The sequence below is a fragment of the Cornus florida genome, unplaced genomic scaffold (genome assembly GCF_030987335.1).
Source record: "Cornus florida cultivar Cherokee Brave unplaced genomic scaffold, ASM3098733v1 CherokeeBrave_3.0.0_Hap2_Chr06, whole genome shotgun sequence".
In the NCBI taxonomy this organism is placed as follows: domain Eukaryota; kingdom Viridiplantae; phylum Streptophyta; class Magnoliopsida; order Cornales; family Cornaceae; genus Cornus; species Cornus florida.
Window position 1 is genome coordinate 80,359,774 of NW_026775576.1, and position 14,076 is coordinate 80,373,849.

Below are 14,076 nucleotides of genomic sequence, written 5' to 3' on the forward strand. Positions count from 1 at the left end.
AATTCCTAGGGCTTATAATATAATTCTCAAAAGAAAGCATATTTATCCATACAGAAAAATATATAGAGGATCATCATACAGAGATATCTCATGATGCAAACTTTAACCATCAAATTCATCCAAACCGATTCAATGTCCACTTAGGTCAGACTAATATACACACATACACACACACATATACACATATAGATATAAAACTTACCCCTGTGGAAATTTGAGCCCTCCACCTTCCCACTCTTTGGTAAATATACGGTATGAATCATGTTCACCTGGTGTCTTTTTGGTCCTTGGTCTATCTTGTGCGTTTATATCCTCAAGGCAGCAGTTTTACACAAGTGTGTGCGTTTAAATGGTGGGGTGTGAAAAAAATAATATAAAAAAAAATTGAGCCTTCTGTCTCGTGAGCAACCATAATGTTGCCAAATTATTTGATTATGCCATCTTAGTGTAAATTGAAGTCAACAATCAACTCTCTCTACTCAGCTGAGATCTAATCAATAAATTATAATTTACAAAACAATGTCACTCATATGAATAACCAAACAACCACACATTTGAAATAAGAACATAAAAAATGACCGAAGATACCATCACAAAAGTCGATTATTGGCGCACGAAGAAGCACAAAATTTTAAATTCAGTTCGATTCAGCAGACAAAAAGGATAAGTGGAAAATATTAATGAACAGAACAAGTTTACATAAGGATTAAAAATGGTTAACCACCACTATCGTTAGGTACACAGATGGAAGTGATAAATAAATTTAACCGATATTGATCTGTAATTAAAAGGACTTTTCCTGGAAATTCACCAAAAAAGAATCCAACCAAAAGACCAGGAAATTTTAATAAAAGCTAAAACCCCAAATTCTTAAATCAATAGAGTACCCAAAAGGCCCAATTAAGAGACGTCAATCCCAGCTCTCGTGCTTGAGAACCACAAGACATTTGCTCATAAATACTCTCAAACCATAACATGTTCCCTTGAGGTGTTCTAAAGGGCAAATTTCTTATAAAGAAAATCCAAACAAAATTTGGGATTTCAACCAAAATTCCTATAAATATCTTGGTTCTGCTGAAATGGACAAAACAACCAAAAAGGCAAAGCAAAATGCTCATTAGCAAAATGACAGAATTTCAGTAACTGAAAAAATGAATGGACTTCTCAGGCAGTTTGAGTTATACCTTAAGTGCCAAGATTTGGCGCGGGGGTTGCCACTGGCTGGCCGTGTGAATATCTCCACTGCCCGCATGCTGTGCATTTCTCTAACTCCGCACTGTTTTCTAGAGTACAGAATTTACATGACCAGATACTGTACTTGCCTTTGGCATCTTTGGGCTTTTGAGTGCTGCAAAGCTCGCATATTGGAGCTAATGGCTGCAACAATCAACCATCATTCACATGGAGAAGACTCGGGTGAGTTTCTTTGTTCTTATAATATGTAATTAAATAGCACGAATTATAGGTAAAAAGTGAAGTGAACTACTATAAAAACTCTTCTACTGGCTGAAGAAACTATTTCCCAAATACAAACTTTATGCAGCATGCCACAGGCTAAGTCTTAACAGAACATCTAAACTATGGTTCAATATGTACAACAGAAAATCAAAACAAAATATTAATCTTTTATGTTAGAGATTTTCATAATTTCAAACCAGTAATAAAATCAGAGTGCTCTCCACCTAAGCTATGTCAAGTGAAAAGAGCCAAGTGATCAAATTTTCAGAATAAGTATCTCCCATCCTAACTATTTATAATACCACTGGGCAGAGTACAGAAGTAAAGCAAAGATGGGGCAAAATGGATGAAAGAGAGAATGAAAGGGGAAAAGTAAAATAAGAAATAAAGCCACATTCTAATCCATTGGCATCAGGGAAAAAAAGAGAAGCTTCTCATAAAGTTTCAATCTTCCAACAAAACCTTTCGCCATGGAATTCAATAATGTAAGTTCGCCCTTCCCTTCCTAACTAATAATGACACAAAGTAGTTCAAATTGCTTTCATGCTTCACAGCCAAACATTGCTTATACTGTTGTCTCAATCAAATAATCTACCATAATAAAATTATATATTAATCTTCATGAACCCCTTTTCTTCATTTTTCTCTATCTAAAACCAATAGTCAAAGTTGATTCCTGCCTATATGGCGTTGCTGCAAGGGACAACTAAAGATAGGCCTAACATTGTCTTTTATTTGGCACATATTCATTCTCAACCCAAGGGTAACCATATCCTCTATCTAAGGCCATAAACAAATAACGCATGCTACTCTGAAAGTAACAAGAATTATGTTAATAACACTCACGATATTCAACAATAAAAAAACCTACTGAACCAATAAGATACTATTAGTACACAAAATTTAGTATGCTGCTTCAAAAACAAATACTAATTATGTTTATTACATGTTTCAACAGGAGACGAGAAAAGATATTTAAGTGAAAGAATGAATACAGTTGAATAAAATGAAAATCTTTTGACTGCACACTTACCGGATTCAATAAAGTGCAAGTTGCACACTCCCACATATTGGATTCCTCTGCATTGTGTGTTGCATCATGATTAATCATGGATCCAGAAGTCAAAGTATCCATAGTTAAATCCACAAAACCAGATTTTGGATGGCCATTTGATGACTGAGAAAGTGACCTATTATCAGTGTCACGACTTCTTTTTTGAGGTATCTGATCATTACGAGACATAGACCCAGTAGTAGAACCAACCATGGTCAAATCCACGAAACTGGTTTCTAAATGACCATTAGAAGACTGAGATAATGAACTGTTATTTGATTCTCGACTTCTTTTTCGAGATATTGCATCTGAAGAATGTGCATCAGAACCACTATAAAGCTTGGTGCTTCTAGCATTTTGATCGGTATATGCGGGTTTCTGCAGGATATCAGTACAATTTTCTCCTTCGCCAGATAATTCACAATGCTCAGAACCACACCATATGTCATCCTGCAATCTCCTTTCTGCAGCCATTGCAGCAGCTTGTATTGGACTAAGTGCAACCATAATAGACTTATCACCACCAACGCGTTTAGGCCCTGATGGTAGTAAAGATCCCAGACTTGCTCTCTTTTCTGCAGCTGCTAGTGCAGTTTGGCGAAGATATGAAAGAGGAGGTTGACGAGAGAAACCACCCAAGCGTCTCCCAGGAAGATCGAATCCCTCTCCAGTGCCAGCTATTCCCTTGTTTATCAGCTCCTCACATTCCTTAATTTGGCGGCAATTATATCACACACACACACATATATATGGACATAGACCAAAATAAGCAAGGCAATAACGTAAGCACTTTATTAAACAAAAAAACTAATTGGTTATCTCACTCACTCTGGTTAATGACAAATAACCCAATTAGATCACATTCAGCCATGATAAACCAGTATCAAGAGTACTTTACCAGCCTTTAAATTGCATATAGAAGCACAAGAGAATTTATACATCAAATCCTTGTGCCATATGGATAGAAAAGGCAACTTCGAAGAACCAAAAATTAACAGCAAAATGACCTATTATGCTGCACTGCACGCACTCATCAATCAATTAAAAAAGATATAATATTTGAAAAAATCATCCAAACAGGAAAGATCCTGAGACCCAAAAACTAAGGACTTTGACCAGACAGTGTAAGTTCATGTTAAAATTTTACAAACAGAAGATTTTGACATAACTTATCCCATAACAGAAGGTCAACAAAAAGAATATGTTGTTACGGCTAATCACCATGGAAGTTGAAAGATAATTTTAGTATAGAGAACAAATTAAATTTCAAATGAAGCTCAAATATAGAAGATGGTGCAGCTTTCATAAAAATCTAGGAACTACTCTTTCAATTTTCCTGTTTGCCATTAACTCATATTTGATTCATGGAAATACTGAGACAAAATAAAACAAAATGCCTAAAAACGCTTTAAATAAAATAGAAAAGCCATTTAAGGATTCTCTTCTCTTACATTCTCTCCTCTTACCCAACCATGCCCATTTCATATTCGAAGTTTTTGGATGACATTTCACAACTCCACATGTTGCTTCCATAATAGTCCATTTGTCATCTCTATTGAGATACAAATTGGAAGTTTATAAATTATGCATGCTGCTTCCATAATAGTCCATTTGTCACCTCTATTGAGATACAAATTGGAAGTTTATAAATTATGTCAGAAAAGAAGTTTATGTTATTTTAGAAGGAAGAGAGAGAGAACAAAAAGTATTTTGCGTATAAAAAACCAGCTCAGCATCGCACCCTTGAATATGGCTGCAGTAACTTAGACCAGGTGAACAAGGGGAAGAGAAACGATTTACGATTTGATATGATGAACCAGTAAATGAGATCAGTGTGAATCAAGTGCAGTAATTAGCAAAATCTAAATTGACAAAGCATAAGAAAAGCAAGCCTAATATCTTCCGGTTGTATTCAGAACTTCACAAGAATACAATATCAAGCTTTGCAAATTAAATAAACTTCAAAATAAAAGAGAAATGGTCATCAGCATTATCTCAATCTTTGGGAACAATGCCATTGATGACAATATCAATTGCATATAGATGGTGAGTCTTTCTTCTGAGCGTTGGCCACTTACAATCATAGTGTTTTAAGGAGTTCAACACCAACAATCCATACAAAACCAGAAATCGAAGGTCAGTTAGTTAATGGAGGAGATCAATCACAAGAGGAAGTGCAAATTTTGTGAGCGGATTCATAGACCGACAGCAATATTGCCTGAGGAAAATAATTTAACTTGCGTGAGTTTAGATCTGAGACAACTAAACGTTTCTAGGGTTTATATGATTTTTCCATTGTGGCTTTGTGTGGACTGGCGGATTGCTATTTGCTTTATATTTCTGTACACTACGCTCACTTTTAGTATGGTATTTATTAGCTGGTATCCGTATTTCAGTTTGACCTAATTAGTTAAAATTCAAATTTCTGCTCAAATGCATTGATAAAATTTTAAGACACGTTCACCCTCCCTCCAGGTCTAATTGGAACATAGCGTACTCTGACGTATCAAAATGCTTCAACTTGTGGTCATTTTCATTTCTTCTCTTTTGCACGTCATTTTTTTCTTTTTCTGTTTTTTTTAAAAAAATAAATAAATAAATAAATAAAGAACATTTCAGATTATAAAATTTAAAGTTACCTTTCTTAGTTCATCCCAAAGCTTGTAGAAATTGGCATTGTGAGGACCGTGAACATTGTGGCAGAGCTCATGAAGCATTGTATCAAGAACTTGATCAAAAGGAAAGAAATCCCAGTCCCTGTTTGCCCTTCGAAGCCTCAACTTTACATGGACACCACCTCCCACATTCAACCCCAGAAGTGCTGGATTCTTAGGGCTGAAATTTTATTTTATTTGTTCAGTGTCGTATCAGAAAACAGAACAAGACAAAAATATAAACATGAAAAATAAGCATACAACTAAAAGGTCAGAGATGCAATCATGGATTCCCAGTTCTTTCTCTTTTTGTTATTCAGGCATAAGTAAAGCTAGAAGAAATGTCACAATAATTCAAAGAGAAGCTTCACCCATACAACTAAAAAAAAAGGTTCCATTCAGATGGTGATAATTTTTTTGAAATTTGAAGATGGTGAAAATTGAATCATGGGCTTTTCCTTCTTTGGGACCTGAAGGGAAAAATAAATAAAAAATCCTCTATTGTACTCAGCCAAATTACACTAGAGCAATTCTATTCAAGCCTAAAATATAAGCCGACTAAACAATGTCAAAAGAAAATGACCAATACATATATTCATGGGGAGTCTACATGATGTCATCTTCGCAATATTCATTCATTGGTCACCTTCCCATTTGCAGTAATTTGTGGGCCAAGTTTCTCACTCTGAAAAGAATTTTCCATCCCATTATTTAGCTCAATTAATTTTTTCATCTTTGAAAATCAAAAACAAAACAGAGAAAGAAAACATAGAACAAAGTGAAAACAAGTGAACTGATAACTTTTCCTACTGTTTCACGGTTGTTAAACAAAGCATTAAAATCATACCAAATTTTGTAAAATCAATATATAAATCTGGGAATTTCGAAGCAGTACACCACTAGAGTTTCCATTTAAAGTTTCCGACTTTTCCTTTATTTTCCTACATTTTCTTGGCAACCAAAAAGAACACTAGAAGATGGAAAATTACCAGAATTCAGATAGAACCTTGACCCTCCATTTGTGTTTCCGCATGATGGGCTGGACCTGATTAGCAATTCTCTCGAGAAACTTCTTAGCCTCGTCCTCTCCATCCTTCTTCTTGAGGGCTTTGATTTCCCAAACCTTGTGGAGATCGCCCGAATTCATACTTGTTGAATCAAACACGATCAAAACCCTAAAACCCTCCCTCGTCGAACTGATTCGAGTAAAACCCAATTGATGACTACATATACAGATTCAGATTATCATTTTGCATAAACAAATCAAATGGACGATTATCGATTCAATGTGGAGGGCTGATTGGCGCCTTATGGGGTTCAACTTTCAAACTCTGAACATTGCAGTCTTTGTCACAAAGGCCCTTTTTGCAATTTATAAACCCGTGTGATTCATTCAAAATTACGACTTCTTCCCTACTTTTTTCGGAATTTATTTTTTTGGACTGTTCCAATAGTCAATTTGTACCCTTTTTTTTTTTCTTTTTTTTTTTATAAGATAATTTACCAAACAAATGAAATGGCATTAGCCAATTGAATTTATGATAATTGAATTTTTTTTATTTCTTATCCAGATAAATAATTCACACAAATTTTATTTTTCCCTACAACTTGAACTCTCAATCTAATATTTGTAAGAGTAGAGAAAAGTCAATGCCACGTTACAAATTGATTGTCATTATTTATATAACATAGTTATTAGAAGTTGAACCCACATTCTCCTGCTTGGGAGATTAATCATTAGACCTAATAATAACACAGGGTGTACTTGATTTGTAACCTTGAAAATAATTCTCAATAATTCAGATAATATAAAACAGTTTTGAGATAATAATAAAAGATAATTATCTGAAAACAGATTTTTTTATAAATGAATTTTAAATAAATAGTTTTTAGAAAGTTGAACCGAACACAATTTTTTTTGTACAAATTTTTTTTTTAAAATTTTTTTTTTCTATATACAATTATAATAAGACTTAAATCCTCAAATCTCACTTTGAGAAATAAAAGAGATGTCACAGCACTGTACATTCAGTTAATTTATCTTAAATCATCCACACAAAAAATAAATATATAATGCAATATTACTAAATCCTACCAAGATACATAAAATTAAAAAAAAAAAATTCTCACTTTTGTAAATAGCTTATCTAAAAACTATATTTGTGTATTAGGACTTAACACAACTACATAGTCCATATCACAACACGACTCTTTTGATAAATAATTGCCTTAACTAGCCTAAGATATAAATTGCAATTTATTTCAAACACACAATGAAAATTTATTTCAAATACAATTCAATTCCCTTTCTTCTTTTCCAATTCAGATTTATTAGAAAAAATAAAATTTCTGATATTTATTTATTTAATTTCCTTGCCCGGAAAGGTTTTCCAATTCAGATTACCCCTAATTTTAAATTGCAAATTGAGAGACTATGATTGGGTTGTCACTTCGCCACAAGACGACAGTCCCTTCATAAGCCTGCGAAATTTCCCCAACCCTGCGACTCAGGCACCCCTCTCTCTCCCTCTCTCTCAAATTGATTTTTGCAACGTCCCCAACAGTTTCTATAAAATATATACACACATGTACATACATATCACAAACTAGAGAGAGTAAAAGTGAGGAAGAGTATTCAACAGTTTCGTGAATTTATTTGCTTGACAACAGTATTGATTTAAGAGAGAGAGGCTTCTCTGTGATTGGATTTGATATTCACAACTTCGAAGAATGGCGGGAATTGCTATAATTTTAGATCTACTGAGGAAAAATTCAAGCTTCGGTGCCCAAACCCTACATTCTTATGGTCCTTTCTCAGCGTCACTCGCAGCTTCCACTGCAGCCGCTTCCTTCGCGGCCGGTTACCCTTTTGCTTCAAGGGCTTTGTTCGGGTACTTACTCTCTCTTTATATATATATATATATATGGATTCTATATATATATGGATTAGTGTGTGTATATGTATGCGTAAACACACAAAACCCTTTTCATACATATATCAGTATATATACTGTTTATGTTCATGTTAATTTTAGGCTGTTATTTGTCTAAAATCTCAAAATATAGGTTGAATTCAAAAGTAATTGAACTCTTCAAATCAGGGGATTAAATGGATGAAAACTGAAGTACTTTAAAAGAGTTCACTGTTCACTGTGATAACATTGATACTATTGCCAGAGTGATTTATGGAAAAGATTTTGACTTGGTTATATTTAATATGTTATTATATTTGTTTAGTTTCATCTATCTATTCATTATTTAGTTTCCTGTTTATGTCTTGAATTTCCTATATAATCAACTTAGAGACTGTTAACTCAAGTTATTTTATTTAATAGAATTTAGATTTTTGACATGGTAAAAGAATCAATGATCTTTTGGTTATGCTGAATTTTCCCTTGTTCCTAAAACTTGGTACAAGCAATCCTAAAATCTTGACATCTTTTATAAACCTCATAACCACGTTGGAGTCAAATTAATCACTTGAACAGATTGTATTATCACCAAACAACTACTTTTCATAATTTCATTTTGGGGAAGTTTAAGAACTCAAGTCTAAGGTTACAATGGGTTTGCTTAGATTCTTAGGTTTTGTCCATGAGGACCAGGAGTTTGGCGCGAAAAAGTTTTTCACCTTATAAAGGTCCAAAGCTGTAGGCCTAGAGAAGATTTGGCCTTTTATTTTACCTTCATAATCACGTCTGAATTAAATCAGTCACTTGTCACCACCAAACTACCACTTTTCATGTTGAAAAGTGTAAGAAAGCAAGTCTAATTTTTTAATCTTGTGTAATGGGTTGACTTTGATTGGGAGTTTGGCCCGTAAAATATTTTCATATCATAAAGGTTCAGATCTGCAGGCTGCCCTGAACCACATAGCCCACGGATAAAGGATTTTGTTCTATGGAGGCCTCATTTCTTTTTCCCGATTATTGTTAACCCATCAGAGACCTATATTATATCAGTAGTGGCCATCAAGAAATTTATACGAATGGTAACAGTTTTATCATCATTTTGAATCAAACTCATGAAGATTTTAGTTACAATAAGTTCGAGGGAGCTTGTTGTGGATCCAAGTTTAAAAGGAACAAAAAATCAGAGAGATCAAGTGGAAGGGAGGCGGAAGGAAGTTAAAAGATTCAATTGTGGGGAAGATTGAGGGGATCAAAGAAAGTGCAAGAGTAATTTCATGGAAAAGATTCAAAAGATTTTTGACTTAATTATATTTATAATTTTAGAGATAATATACATAGCCAATCTTGTCTCCATTTATGTGATGTCTAGTTTTCTTGTTTGTCACATGAATCCCCTATATGATTCAATTTAAGGATTCGTTGCAATTCAAGTTGGTTTATCAATAAAATTCAATTTTTTAATATAGGTTGCAACTTGAATCTGAGATTTTGTAGCTGATCTTATACCAAGTGTCACCAATATGCCGGGACTGGCAGATGTGTCAAATCAAGCTCTATAACCCATTGAAACAGTAATTCAAAGACAGTTAGTTACTGTTAGGTATTTCAGCATTAATTTGTTATGAAATTTTTACTGGGGGTACCACCATATGTGAGGCAACTGCATGCAAACAATGATATTTTAAAGATGCACTTGTATTTGTATTGATTGGTATACATACCTTATTGTTTGTTTGGGCTATAGCAGGCACTGCTGAGGTGGGTGAGATAAAAAAATGTGGATCATGTGGTTCGTATTAGATATTATTGGTTTTATCTTGATTTGGTGCTGAGTTATGGCAGGCTGCTATTATCATGTTTCAAGCAACTGCATATAATCAACATTTTAAGGCTATATTTCAGTTAGTGTTAGTGAAAAGTGTGACAAAAAAATATCATCTTGCTGTTGATTTTTTTCTTGGTTGAACATGGTTTTTTTTTTTTTAGAGGAACGATTTTGTCATCATTTCCTAATTCAGTCGAGAAGGGAACTGATGCTGTGCATTGGCTTTGTGTAAAAATTTGTTCGTTTTCTTGGGTAATATACAGTGGTTTGATGTAAGGAGAAATCTATTTAGTGAAAAAAAATTATTGATCATATGTTACACTAACTGAATTTTAGCTCATTCTTGATCTGCTTGGTGCTATTTTAGGAATTGACATGGTATTTGAAGTAATAGTCTGTTTTGCAGATAGCTTGGAGTTGTAATACATTGTAACAATCTTCTGTTGTTGACTGGTAATGTTCATGGTACAGTAATGCAGGCATATCAGTTGCTAATGCTGATGCTGGCGCAGATATAACCGACGATTATATATCTAACATACGAAGTGTATCTGGAAATATCTTTCAGCATGATTCTCTGAAATATGGTACCAAAGAGTACTACTTCGAGCTGAAACCTCTATTCTCGGCTTTTGGTTTGAAGTCCTTCGCATTAACATCATTGAGGTCCTTCCTATTGTTTTATCTGCCTCTTTTGGAGCCTCGCACTAACATGGACGAGGATGATGATGACTTCCTACAGGACACTCCGGATGAGCACCATACAGATTTGGTCGTTCCCTTCAAGAAATCAGTGAAGCAAATATTTCGCGAGGTGTGTTTCACAAATTCTCCCATATTTTCTCTTTTAGCACTTTATGATTATAAAGCCTTACAAGGTGGCTTGGTGAGTCATGAGTTTTAAGAGCAGTTAAGAATTTTATGATTGCAAAGAACTTTTTTCTTTTGACTAGATAGCATGTCCTATTTTGAAGTATGTAAAATGATCATTAATTATAACTTGGATCTTGAATGACCTTGTGGTTCTCCCATCGCAATATTGTACTAAATGTGAGAGTCAAACAGAAACAATGCGTTGGTAATAGTCTATAAATGGCCACTTTCATCACTAATTTTAGGTCAATTAAATGTTGCACAAGGGGTTTATTTCAGTTAATAGCATCATTAGTATCCTCCACCAATTTTGAGAATGATAAAGTGTGCACTTTTACGTTTATGATTGATTGGACCGAAGAATGTTTAATTCTATGTATTTGCAGTGACTATGTGATTAGATCAACAACAATCTTTGTTCAGAAGTTCCAATCAGTTCATTGGAACTCTAATGTTCTCTGACTGCAAAGAAACTTACTGTAGAACTAGACATTTAGAAAAATGGTAATAATAAATTCACTGCCTGTTTATATCCTTGAAATGATTGGGTATAATTATTGTACTGAGATTATTAGTATTTGCTTTACTTTATACCTATTTTCCCTATCTTAATATTCAATTAAACAATTGTGCTTATCTCAAAAAGTTTAAAAGTAGAAGTTAGATTGTGAGTCATAAAAAGCCTCAAGGAATAAATAGAAAGTAATTTGGTTTAGAAAACCAACTTAACTCTACTCATCTCAATTAATCCTTGTCATTGCTTGTCTATTTTATTTTCCCACATTATTTCTTTTACTCCATTTTTTTTTTTCATGGTAACCAAATGAGGAAAATAATTTCTTTTGCATTGTTTTTTTCTTTTTCCACGCTAATCCTCAAATGGAATGGAGCCTAAATGTGACCGTCAACATTGGAGAATCCATTTTTTTTTCCCCAAATTTTTCTTTTCCTCACTAATTCTCCATTTTTTCTTTTGCATTGTTGTGGTATTTTATGCATTTCAATGCTAGTCTTATCGTGCTATTCTCTTCGGAGAATCCATAGCTTTGTCCAATATCAGCCGTGCATGTGAGTGCCTAATATATTAGAGGATTCCAACCGTTCTAAACTGTAAAATTGTTAAGTTTTTTAAGAAACTAGAACTATTCGTTCTTTGGGTTGAGTGTGTAGCTAGTACCTGATTAAGTAATTACGGTATATTGACCCCAGAAAAATTAATTACTACACGATGTTAGTTCAGAACTTCCTCTAGTATGGACACAATATACCCGATATGTGATGACACAGTCCTTTAGCTAGTAGATAATTTCAAATAAGAAAAATGAACTTGATCATTGGATGCTCAAGACATGTGCAACAATCTGGTTCTGACTGTTTCTAAAGCATGACGTCTGCCAACACCCAAGTTTAGTTGTTCTCTGCTGAGAAAGTATTAATTCATGAAATCTACTCACCAGATACCATATACCTTGCTGCTGAGATAGTATACTTTAAGCAACACTATACCGTAACCAAACAAACATACTCCATGAGTCAACTTGAATATATCAAGTAGCACATCATGGCTACTGCAGAAAGACAGACTCTCAATGTTCAACATGGACCTTTCTTCTAACCTTGTTGTGTTTGTATACTCACTTCTATCTCATCCAGTTATCTCAATGATTGCCACTCCATTATCCATATTCTTGCCATGTTGATGCTCCTTATTCAAAGTTTGTAAAAATCTTATTCCCATGACCACTGTTGTCGTCTTATTCAGTTCTCCTATTTACAATTCCTTATTCAGAAGACCCTGCACCCAGGAGTTATCTGTCTTTTTGAATATTTGTTCTGTCAGTTTATCGAAACTCTGCCATTTTCTTAAACTGCCATTTTCTCATTGTAACATTTGATCTGGTAAGGCATTAGACTCAGCTGCTGACCTCTTTTTCTTGCTTGATGAAAGCTATGCTTGGAAATTCCTTTAAGCTTTGTTAAATTCTTCCTTAGTCATTCAGGAGTAGAATTAACTAAACTATGTTCTGCATCATGTATCAGACCACTGTTGTAACTACTAGACGGGTTCTGGAAAGACTTGCTGTGCATTATTTATCACAGCGTGTGGCATGGAAACTTCTTAAAGGTACACTCCATAAACTAGAAATGTGGCTAATAGAGATAATTGATCTAATTTTACAGTGTTCCGATTTCGATGCTTATGGTTAATAACTGAGTGTTCTGATCAACATATGCAGATGTTCCAAAATCAGCCGTGCGTAAGGCTGGAAGAGGCATGCCAACTTTAGTTTACTTCTACAGTGTTAGCAAAACAACTTTCAGAGGTCAAAACATTCAAGTTTGGTTCTCTTTATTGTGGACTTCTTGTTGGTTTCTATTCAACCTCACTGTTTTTTGTCCCATCTTTTGCTGTCTAAACAGGGCATTTTCTAGGAGTCGCAGCATCATGGCTCATCCAAGTTGGCATTGAAGTTTACCGGTTCTTTTCTGCTACGTTCAAATCTAATGAAGAGCCTGATAAGGTTGATAAAGCAGAACTAGTTCAGCTTCTTGGCAAGAAGGTTTATGGTACCACCGTTCGGTGTAGTGCATCACTGGTTTTCGCTTCTATTGGGGCAGGGATTGGTGCAACCCTCTTTCGCCCATCAGCTGGTCAATGGATTGGTAAGAACGTCACCCTGGCACTTAATTTATTGAAGCTTTTCAGAGGGGAATTTCAATCTCTTCAAAACTATCATCTTCAAATTTTTGTGCAAGACTTCTAGGACTTATTTTTACTGTAATGCATTTTCTGCAGGCTGTGCTCTAGGGGATTTAGCAGGCCCCATTATTGTGGCCTTTTGTTACGAAAAAGTTCTTCACGCGGACCTTTAGGGCATCCAGGTTAGATTCCAATGTAACATCGACATTCAAATAAGGAGAGTTAACAGATTTTAAAATTTGATGCTATGTTTATGCATGGAGGTTACTGAAGCTGGTGTTGCTGAAGCCACTGCATTTGTCATTCGTCGAAATTTTTCCTCCCCTCTGCTTACAAGTGAATCTGCGAACAATACAGATAATGTTGAAATGAGGTTTTTTTTTTTTTTTCCTAGTTTATTAAAATGAGTTGTTAAGGTTACATTGGGTTGGTAAACAATGCGTTGTGCTTATTTATTTACTTTATGGCAAATAATGTGTTGTGTTTATATAACATGGAGTATGGAAACAGTTTTTATGTGCTTTTATTTATATTCATATTTTAGAAATAAAAAAAGTAGTTTTGTACAATTTCATGTCTTAATTAACTCCAGGTGCAAA

General features: G+C 34.4%; 2 protein-coding genes across 3 annotated transcripts; one reads left to right on the plus strand and one right to left on the minus strand.

Moving 5' to 3' along the window:
* Positions 1–620: 620 nt before the first annotated feature.
* On the minus strand, positions 621–6,722 carry LOC132312267 (uncharacterized). Of its 2 annotated transcripts, none has more exons than XM_059810564.1 (5): positions 6,156–6,722; positions 5,152–5,347; positions 2,492–3,220; positions 1,185–1,377; positions 621–1,071 (listed from the first exon to the last, which is right to left on the minus strand). In XM_059810564.1, exons 1-4 carry the CDS (start codon positions 6,311–6,313, stop codon positions 1,186–1,188), a joined length of 1,275 nt encoding a protein of 424 aa, XP_059666547.1. In that variant the 5' UTR covers positions 6,314–6,722; the 3' UTR covers positions 621–1,071; position 1,185. The 2 variants fall into 2 exon arrangements, with proteins under 2 accessions (XP_059666547.1, XP_059666546.1); XM_059810563.1 differs by having other exon boundaries at positions 621–1,074; positions 6,156–6,721.
* An 874-nt stretch (positions 6,723–7,596) lies between these two features.
* Positions 7,597–13,969, plus strand: LOC132312268 (uncharacterized). Its single transcript, XM_059810565.1, has 7 exons — positions 7,597–8,057; positions 10,375–10,717; positions 12,817–12,901; positions 13,014–13,100; positions 13,198–13,440; positions 13,574–13,659; positions 13,741–13,969. Exons 1-6 carry the CDS (start codon positions 7,897–7,899, stop codon positions 13,648–13,650), a joined length of 996 nt encoding a protein of 331 aa, XP_059666548.1. The 5' UTR covers positions 7,597–7,896; the 3' UTR covers positions 13,651–13,659; positions 13,741–13,969.
* Positions 13,970–14,076: the final 107 nt, after the last annotated feature.